General features: G+C 42.8%; 1 protein-coding gene across 2 annotated transcripts; it reads left to right on the top strand.

Moving 5' to 3' along the window:
* The first annotated feature begins 1,080 nt into the window (after positions 1 to 1,080).
* LOC120681515 lies at positions 1,081 to 6,985 on the top strand. Of its 2 annotated transcripts, XM_039963030.1 has the most exons (10): positions 1,090 to 1,625; positions 2,063 to 3,186; positions 3,280 to 3,611; positions 4,814 to 5,043; positions 5,116 to 5,319; positions 5,420 to 5,512; positions 5,578 to 5,685; positions 5,772 to 6,078; positions 6,473 to 6,542; positions 6,649 to 6,985. In XM_039963030.1, exons 1-9 carry the CDS (start codon positions 1,188 to 1,190, stop codon positions 6,493 to 6,495), a joined length of 2,859 nt encoding a protein of 952 aa, XP_039818964.1. In that variant the 5' UTR covers positions 1,090 to 1,187; the 3' UTR covers positions 6,496 to 6,542; positions 6,649 to 6,985. The 2 variants fall into 2 exon arrangements, with proteins under 2 accessions (XP_039818962.1, XP_039818964.1); XM_039963028.1 differs by having other exon boundaries at positions 1,081 to 1,625; positions 2,063 to 3,611.
* Positions 6,986 to 10,295: the final 3,310 nt, after the last annotated feature.

The raw sequence follows: 10,295 nt of genomic DNA, 5'->3' as shown, positions 1-10,295 counted from the left end.
TGCTACGTGCAACAAATGTGGTAGTTTTTCTAAAAAGAAAAGAAATGTGCCGACATCTTTTGCAGCATTTCAGACACCGGTTGTAGCAAATCCTAGCATATGTTGCAATAAATTTTTAACCTTTAGTCCATTTTCAATGGATAAGCCGTACGACGTACTGTTGCCTTGCATAGGCATGGTGACTGGTGAGGATGGAAGGAGATGTATTCCCTACTGGGCAGGGATGCAAAGTTTATGCATGACATGTGTTGGGTATGCCTAGAGATGTTAGTTTAAGGGGGTGTTTTGGAATAGAGACTTAAAAAAAATCTCAGGGACTTTTCAGCGGTCAAAAAACATTTATAAATAGATTTTATTTAATACTATAAAATAGTAAGATTCTTTTTGATGTGATAGAGACTTTTGAAAAAAATTGGAATCTAAACAGGGCCTAAGTCGGCCTATAATTCATTATTTTTTTGCGAGTGGCCTATAATTCATTATGTTAAATTGTTTCGCAGAAAAATCATTATGTTAAACGAGCTACATATAACAATAATAAATGGATAAAAATATTATTGAGTTATTGCAAGACAAAAAACAAAAAAAAAAACTTTCAAGTATTCGCTTGCTTGCGGTATTGTTTCGCAGAAAAATCATTATGTTAAACGAGCTACATATAACAATAATAAATGGATAAAAATATTATTGAGTTATTGCAAGACAAAAAAACAAAAAAAAACTTTCAAGTATTCGCTTGCTTGCGGTAGACCGTCACTTAGGCCTGTTTGGTTTTGAGCATCGCAAGTAGCACAAAAATTTTGACTAATAATTAGGGGTATTAAATGAAGGCAATTTGTAAAACTAACTCCACAGTCCTGCGCTATTTCGCGAGACGAATCTAATGAGGCTCTTGACCGTATGATTAGAGGGTGGTTACTGTAGCATTACTGTAGTCAATCATCGATTAATTATCGTCATTAGATTCGTCTCAAAAAGTTATACATATCTGTGAAAATTTTTTGTAAATAAACTTCGTTTAATACTCCATGCATTGAAGAGCTCTTGACTCTCCGCTGCCAAAACCGTCGCTACTGAAATCTGAAATCCCCAAGCGCGACGCTTCTCTGTTTCAGCAGGTCAATCCCCCACTTCCGCCTAGCGCCGCAGGAACGAATACTCCCCAGTCTCCTTGTCGAGAGAAGGCAATGGCGCCACCGCCGCCCGCCGCGGGGGCGGCGGCGGCGGCGGACGCGGAGCCTCTGGAGGTGCGGTGCGCGGGGTGCGGCGAGACGCTGGAGGTGGACCAGGGCCTGACGGAGTTCATCTGCCCGGACTGCGCCACGCCGCAGTCGCTGCCCCCCGAGCTCATGCCGCCGCCGCCGCCCCGGCGGAAGGCGCTCCCGCTGCCCCGCGGCGCCGCGGACGTGCGGGGAGCACGGCTCCCCTGCGGCGTGTGCGGCGCGCTCCTCAGCGTGCCCGTCGGGCTGTCGCGCTGCGCCTGCCCACTCTGCGGCGCCGAGCTCGCCGTCGACACCGCGCGGCTCAGGCACTACCTCCTGTCCTCCGCCGCCGCGGCGGACGCCGTCCCCGTGGTGCCGCTCGGCGCCTCCTCCTCGGCCCCACCCATCCTCCAACCCCGAGAGGTATGGTGCCGTTGCTGCGTTCTTCTAGGTTCTGGGCTCGGTGGTGCTATTTTGTTTTATTTGGCCTACCTCTTTGCTTCAATGGTAGGTAAGTCTTTTATGTTCGTGAAGTTAAGAAGTTTGAAACTTCATTCTTTGGGTTGGATAAGTTGTAGAACTTTGGTGGTCGCAAAATAGAATGAGCCTCTGTGTAGTCGGTGTACCATTGTTTTTAAGAGAGCTTTACAATTTAACAAAGTTAAGATACGACACTTCAAGGTTGAGGGGTGGTGCAGTAGTGGGTTTTGTGGCGACTTAATGTAATAATCTAGGAAACTCCTCAATACCTTTGGCTGCTTCTTTTGCACTTTCAGGTGCAGCAAGAGCATACAAAGTTTGCAAATTGTGCAAGACTAATCCCCCTAGAACCTAACCTGTAGCTAACTTGTATTGAACAGGCACAGACAGAGCGTCCTAATCGGCTTATTGCAGAGCAGGCAGTCTCAGAGCATCCTGATTACACAGTTGATCGAGAGGTGATACATGGGGTTAACCAGGATACCGCAAGGTATAAGGAGCAGAGAAACATAGGCAGCCCCAGAATTGTTAGTGCAGAAAATAGACATGGAGAGCCTCTAAATGAGGTCAGGCATCAACCTCAAGATCTTCCTTCTAGCCATGCTGTTCGTACAAAGCAGACATATCAAGAAAATCCAGATCGAGTTACTGAGGCACTGCAAAATTCTGCTAATTCCGCACTATTTAGGGAATCGGGATGTATTTCACATATTAATAATACTACAATAACAGATATTAATGGCATAGCTGGGAGCTCAGTTTGCCCCAAAACTGTAAATCTTGAAAGGAGAAACATGCTGACTCCCAAACAGATCACACAGAAGCCACAAAAACAATTTTCTTGCTATGTGACATCTCTGGAGCATGCTCGGTCAGAATCTGCAAATAGGGCAATTCATGTTCAGGAAAAGCAACAACAGCCTGCAAATGAAACAAACCACAGGGAAAATGCATGCACTAGTCTGGCCAATGAAACTATTGCAGACAACAACTCGAGGAGAACAAGGCAATTGATTGGCCTCAATGCTAAAGATGCAGATAAGAGACGGAGGCAGACACCAATTAATTCTACACAACAGATGTGGAAAGAACGATCTGATGCTGTGACCTGCAGGGAACTGGATAATCAAGTAACTCATCTAGAAAGCAAACAGCCAGGGCATCACAGAGTTCACATAAGGAAAAGGAAGGGTCTGCTTTCTGCAAATTCAGGTCTTCAGCTTAGGCGTAGCAAACGTTTGGCGAAAGATCCTTCTGCCGCCATAGATAAACAACCTGTTATGGACGCCCAACTAATACATAGGCAAACTGTTGGGTGTCAAGCTGCTTCTCCAAATGGCCTCATGCCAATTGCCACTACATATGACGGACAGACAGAAAGTGAGCCTGATGAGCAGTGGACCACATCTCCAGTACAATATTTGTCTGATCCGCCAGATACTGATAGAATCATCAACAATTTATGTACTAGTTCATTCCCTTCACATGAGATTCGTCAAACAAGGTGTAATGACCTGGAGAACCTTCATTCAACTCCAATACCTTCTTCAAATCCTGACATGTCTGATCCTCAGCATTTTTCTTCAAACCCTGACAGGTCTGATCCTGAGCATTTTTCTTCAAACCCTGACATGTCTGATCCTGAAGATTTTTCTTCAAACCCTGACATGTCTGATCCCGAGTATTTTCCTTCAATTCCCGACATGTCTGATCCTGAGCATTTTCCTTCAAATCCCGACATGTCTGATCCTGAGCAGTTTGCTCGTACCTATATTCCTATGGATGTTAGAAGGGCCCTTGCAAAGCTATCATCCAAGTCATTGATTCACCATATGATGTCCCAGCCAATTTCTGGTGAGTCATACTCATACATGCATGACTCAATGGATTCTAAAGGACAGGATGTACAGATAGCATCTCAGAATAAAGGTATTTTTACTTTTACCATCCGTAATGTGCATGGCATGGAATAAGACATAAACAAAGGGTGCAAATGACCCGATGGTGGAGCTTTTTTATAGGGTGATCACAGTTACTCCCTCAGAGGATTAAAGGGCTTTGTAGTTTATTTGTCCATGCTGTTCGCTAGTGTTTTGATCTGTTGGAAGGTAGAGAAAATGTTTTTAAAAAAAAACTTAAACATACACGTGTTAGTTGTTATTATAAATTGATCACTGTGTTGGTGTATATTGAGCCCATGTATAGAGGCCCTTGTATAGGAACTATATATCCCACCCTTCTAGGGTTTGGAGGAATACAAGCCATTATTCTCTCCTATTCTCTTCACACTGTCATGTTCTCCATATAAATTATGGAAGTTCCACCAAAGAACTAAGTTGCACATTAATATTAAGAGTAGTTGTGCAATTTTGGATTTTAATAGACAAATCATACTACTACTCTACTAGGAGAAAAGTGACGTCTTGGGGACTGAATGGTTATTTTGTTTGATGAATTCCTCTTATTGGTCAACTGATTGAGGGTGGAAGTACAACTCTGTGTTTAACATCTGGACTGGTGGGTCCAGTGAGATAAACAGCTAGTAGACATTTTTAGAAAATTGAATTTATGGAAGTGATAGAAGACTTGCATCAAATACATTTGTGTTCTTTCATTGCAACTGCAATGAGCGCATGGGTGTCAATTTTTTTGGTAGTTTCTGACACTAACCAGGATCTATATATTTGAGACAATACAACAATACATTTTTTATTCTAAATGCCTTGCACCCTTACAGACCAGTACAGCATGGCTAGCTGCTAGAGGTTGCACCCTAGAGACTATGTCTTCCCCAAATTTGTTTCGTGTGAACAAGATTTTGTTAACTTGGACTGGCCTAACATAGCAAGTCGAATTCAAAACATGAGTGTTTGTACTGGGTTTTCCCAGTCCAACATAGGAGGCATGAGGTTTGATGATCCGATGGTATAATGCAGACTGACTTGGCCTCAGTTCCCTTTTGTTGTTTGGCTTAACAATTAGCCTTGAGTCCGGGCATTTCTTTATCTCATTATCACAACCAGTTACGGTAATTTGGGCAATCCACGAGCAATGTTGATTCAGTTTGTGTGTGATTCCTGATAAATAAGTGCACAGCTTGATCAGATTCCTGATTCCCCCCTTCCAAATAGGTAGACGTCCTCGTGGTTCAACGCTATGTCTAAAGTTGTGGACCATGCCTAAGGGCATGCGCATACCAGTTTCATTAAACGCTTCAGGTTTGCCTATTGGAAAAGAAGCAGCCACATTGTCTTCCTTTCTGGGCACATTAGCACGGGATGGAATATTGGCACCTCTTTCACATCTTTGTTGGAAAAGTGTTCCTGAGAAAAACAAGGATGTGATGCGTCATATTGTCAAGGTATGCACTAATACGGTTTCTGTTTTTAGCGTCTGTGTTTTGTTCTCTTACACAATTTGTTTATTGCTGTAGCTCAAATTTGACATTGCTCCAGTTGGTGAGTTATGGATTGTAAAAAATTTAGGAAAGAAGTGGAAGAGCTGGAAATCTATATTAAAACAAAAGCATTTTAATGCTCATGAAACGGAAGAGGAGCGCCTTGCTGATCGGAATCCTCGTGTTCTTGAAGAACAGTGGCGATTCTTAGTTGAATATTGGAGTACTGAAAAAGCGCAGGTAGTACATACTGTTTTCTTTCCTGTGCATAGCTTGTGCTACCATTCTGATTTTGCGATTCGTGGTGCTTGCTGGATGATTAGCTTATTTCTCTGATCAGGCAGCAAGTGCTCGAAATAAGGCTTGTCAGGCAAATGTAACCACTTATCATAGCTCAGGAACGAAGAGCTTTGCACGTAGAATTGAAGAGGAGGTAATTAAGTTTGTTCCTTTGCTTTACTATTAGTGATGCATTAATTGTGTTATTGTGTGCAACAGAGGCAAAAACGGCTTAATAATGATGAGCCTACAGTTGAGGATTTGTTCATATCGACTCACATTCCCAAGGATGGGAAGCCAATGATGAAGGCGGCAGCTGATACCATTGTGAGACACGAGAAACTAAATTCATACTAAAAGCTTTTTCTTTATGTGGCGTGCATGGAAGAGCTGAGATTTCATTTTACATATAGGAGCGATTCCGTCAACAATGCCAAAAGCAAACAGAAGGGTCGGGGAGTGACTTCGGACTGGAGTCCCGCCCAACCAGGCGACGTAGGAAGCCAGGCTTGAAGGCATCTTTGAGGGAAGCCATGGAGGCTAAAAGAAAGGCTGAAGACGAAGCAGCTTCACTGAGGAAGAAGTTTATTGCTATGGAAGAAAGGCAGAAAAAGGTGCATGCCGGTAAAGCTGACATGAAGGGCGCAGATGCTCCCGTGAACTCCCTGGAGGAGCGAGCAGGTGAACCGTCATCACTCGGCACCTTCAGGTTTTCAACAGGTAATATCCGACCGTAATTCTGTCCTGCACCTTGTGGAAAATATCCATCCATTATCTTTGCTTCTTGTTGGAATATAAGTGAATTGCCCATCTTTCCCCGTCAGCTTAAGCTTTCGGGTTGAAATGGTCGGTGCATGCAACTCAATATGGTATCAAAGCAGAGGTCTCGAGTTCGAATCCTAGTTAGCGCAATTAAATAAAATAATTGTTGCTCGCTCCTATTCCACGCCTGAGGCCCGAGGGAGCCTCCACGTGAGGGGGAGTGTTGGAATACATCTCCCCGTCAGTTTAAGCTTTTGGGTTGAATTGGTCGGTGCAGCTCAATACTTCTGACACTGATTCTGATTCAGTCAGTCCATGTCATCATCAACATAAATTCATAATCCATATGCAGGTCCAAAATACCCAAGGCTCTGATAAAGTTTCAAAGGCATATCTCCCTCTCCGTCGACTATATCCCACAGGTAATTACCTGCTGTAATTCTGACCTGCGCCTTTCAGAGAATATCCATCCATTGTCTTTGTTTCTGCTACTGATTCAAACATTCCATGTCGTCGTCATCCGTTCAGGTCAAACATAACCCAGGATCCGATGAAGTTTTGAAGCCATATAACGATCTACTGTATAATCCTTCAGCCTAATGCTGGATCCCAAGGATCTTTCCATGGTACCACTGGCAATACCTGCACGAAGTAAAAAAAAAACACGGGGTTTAGCTCAGTGTTATACTATTCTTGTGTAATGTTGGCTCGCGAAACCTTGAGTTCAGTCGGAAGTCGAGAATACGTTTGACTGCATTTATCCATGGGATTGTGGGAGAATGCCTTTTAAAGTACTTGATCACTGGTAAAATCAAAAGTGTATGTAATAAGTAGTAATAAGAGCATATGCGCTTATAAGTTACAATGTACTGAATATCTAGGAGTAATCGGGAACGGGAATCAGTTTAACTTATAAAATGTAGAGTAATAAGTAAAAAAAACAGTAACAAGTTTTATAAAACGCAAGCCTGAACTGTGGGGCTTTCTTTTGTAGTTTCTACAAGCTAGATAATCGTTACAAGTTTAAAACCCATAGGCCATATTGCAGCCCATCAATTTCCCTCCGCGGATGCCATTCAATATTTTTATTTACTTTTAATTCAACAATCTGTGAACGCTACGTCCACACTTCGAATAGGATAATTCAACGTTATTCATGGGTTAGATATTTATATATAACTTGTTCTCATATCTCAGATTTCTCCATACTTCAATATTTTCTGACAACTGCTTTGATAATTTCGGAACCTTGATTCAACATTTCAATAGGCCAATTCAATATTTTACGTGTGTCAAATATTTATTGATGGGTTGGAAGATGAGGTATTTATTTATATTAGACTAGCTAATATGCCTGTACGTTGCTACGAAAAGTCATATAAATATACTAATTAGTATAGTACGTATCGATAGAGAATTTTAGTTTTTTCTATTTCACTCGCCAAATGCTAATACAGAAGAACTCTACGAGAGAACTCAATTCTTTATTCAACTTAATATAATACGGACTCGACTTTTGTACTATTTACGTGGCTACCCTATCATAATTCATAATATAACTTATAGGTACTCATGGATGTTGTGGTGTTGCCATGTGGCAATTTCCACTCTTATTTAAAACATTGTAACTCCTAAATTTTCTCTTAGCCTTATCCAACCATACAAGTATCTTTTGTTCTAGAGGATTTTATCTTGCCATAAATCATCAAAACACTTTTCTTTTATGGTTTCCAATTCTTCTATAATCTTCTTAAATATACATTATTATTTTCAATAATGTTATTGCATTATTTCATGATAATGTCTCACAGTAAGGGTTATGGACACATGGTACATTTTGCCTGCCACTAAAATGTTATGTTGGGGACGCCACCTTCGGGCCTTCGACCGCATGCCAAAGGGTTGAAGACGAAGACCAGCAAGGATGGGTGGAGATCAGCGGACGCTCGATGACGAATGCAGAATTTAGGTCTCTCCGTTTGGCAACCGAAGGTTCGGAAGACCGAAGACCATGGCAAAGACAGAAGCACGTCCCTCGGACCTTCGGCCGTGTGCGTCTTCGGTGGAGGACCAAAGGGTTGGAGGAAAAGTAGCATTGTAAAGTTGAGCTGAGTTGTAAAGCCTGAGCCCGGATGTGAAATTGCCGATTGTTCCTACAATTTTTGTGAATATACCTGTTGAGAGATAAAAATGTGTAATTGTAGAAAATGACAGTTGAACAAACGACTATAAATACCCAAGTGTCCATTGATGGGACATTGAATACAGAGGTAAGGGATTTCCTGTATGAACGACTGGCGGCCTATCGGTGTTCCGTATCACCGACGAGTAAATTTGTATGCGCGTCACGAGTTTGGATGGTAATGTAAGGATGTGACACATAAAGTATACTGGTTCGGGCAGAATATCCCTACGTCCAATTCGAGCTCTCGTGCTCTTGCACTCGGTTCGCAGTAGGGGTTACAAACAGACGAGAGATGAAACATGGCTCCCAAGTCTCTGTGTGAGTGAGTGTGCGATTGTGGTTGATCGATTGGATCTTGGTTCGGCCCCCTCCTCAGGGGCACCCCTCTTCCCTTTTATAGTCCCAGGGAGAAAGGGGGTCGGATACATAAAGGATAAGGGGCAAAAATGAAGGAATTGAGGGGGTCGGATGTCATCCGACCACATTTTCCTTATCTACTTGTCGTGGCGGGTCTCGCAGTCCTTGCTTATGGTGACGGCGATCGTTCGTCTCCATTCCCGGCCCTGTGTAGGTCATGGCGGATGGGAATGGGCATGGCACACTGTGGTTGACGTTGCTGTTTGCAGGGGATGGCCGTACGGTCTTGTACTTCGTCCGGACGATCATCACGTTCCAAGTGCTGATTTCCGGGGGAGTGGTCCTGTCGTGTCGCCACCCATCCCGTTTCGTAACTGGGCATGGGCGAACTCTCACAGTCACGTACGTGGGTCTCCCTTTGACCCGGTGGCTGTCTTCCGTACTATGGAGCTAGTGGTCGCCACGTGGCGATGTGGGTCCCATCTTGCGAGGGTCGAGCGAGGCGGAGCCCTCCCGCGAGGGTCGGGTGAGGCGAAGCCTTTCTGCTAGGATTGGATGAGGCGGAGCCCTCCTGCGAGGGTCGCGCGAGGCAGAGCCCTATTGTGAGCGGGCCGTAAGCCATACCCGGGCGTCTGGACCATCCCCGGGCCGTCAGGACTTGGGCTGGCGCTCGTCGAACTATGCCAGCTGCACGGCTAATCCTTCGGAGGTTTTAGCTCTGATGGGCGGTTAGGGGTACATGTTACTTTTACCCCATCACAACCCTTGTTAGCCCCTATTCACCTGTTGCGCTGTCCGAAGCTATTATAGTGTTCGTCCGTTCCAAGGCACTCTACACCAACATGTCACTTATTTGTAAGTGCAAGGAGTGTTTATCGTAGAAAATGCTAATGTACTCCTCAAAACAAAAAAAAAGGAGATTTCAAGTTTTAATTTTTCATTTTATTCAGCTAGTTGTGACTAGTGCTGATTTGATGTTAGAGAAAAACAATACCGGTTAGTTGACAGGACATGCCAGCAGAATAGAGTATGTTGGAAGGAGTTTAAAATCTCCACGAGATCTTCCCCCCTCAGTGAGACAGTGACCGTCTGACAGTCGTTCCTCCTCTAAAATATTTTAAAGAAAATCTTGATATTTAGAAGTATTTAATAAATCTATTTACAAAACTTTTTGCACGGATGGTTTATCAATCACGAGATGAATCTAATGAGCCTAATTAATTCATGATTAGTGGATGGTTACTATAGCATCATTGTTGCAAATTATGGATTAAATAGATTCATTAGATTCATCTCACGATTTATAACTTATCTATGTAATAATTTTTATAAATAAATTTTATTTAATACTTCTAAATAACAAGATTTCTAGGGATGGAAATGGTAAGTAAACAGAAAAATAGATATCCAAATCCGTTTGCATACGTATCCGACCGTTTTCATCTTTAAAGATTTTTTTAGATATAATAGGATGTAAAATTTTTGGAGTGGGCCTCAAAATCGTCAAGGAAAAAAATAGATAACCAAAATATTCGAATTCATTTCCATAATCTGATCCGTTTTCATCTTTGAAAATTTCTTTCGACATGGGCTGTGTTTAGATACAACAAAAACCCCCACAAAAACATCACTT

This window comes from Panicum virgatum, chromosome 7N (genome assembly GCF_016808335.1).
Source record: "Panicum virgatum strain AP13 chromosome 7N, P.virgatum_v5, whole genome shotgun sequence".
Classification (NCBI taxonomy): Eukaryota; Viridiplantae; Streptophyta; class Magnoliopsida; order Poales; family Poaceae; genus Panicum; species Panicum virgatum.
This window is presented reverse-complemented; position numbering and strand designations above follow the sequence as displayed.

Bases quoted from the DNA above. Each gene is read 5' to 3' on its own strand.
- LOC120681515 (XM_039963028.1), top strand. From the start codon at position 1,188: ATGGCGCCACCGCCGCCCGCCGCGGGGGCGGCGGCGGCGGCGGACGCG. The intron at 5,044-5,115 runs GTATGCACTAAT...TTATTGCTGTAG, and splicing joins TGATGCGTCATATTGTCAAG to CTCAAATTTGACATTGCTCC. The intron at 5,686-5,771 runs GTGAGACACGAG...TTTTACATATAG, and splicing joins AGGCGGCAGCTGATACCATT to GAGCGATTCCGTCAACAATG.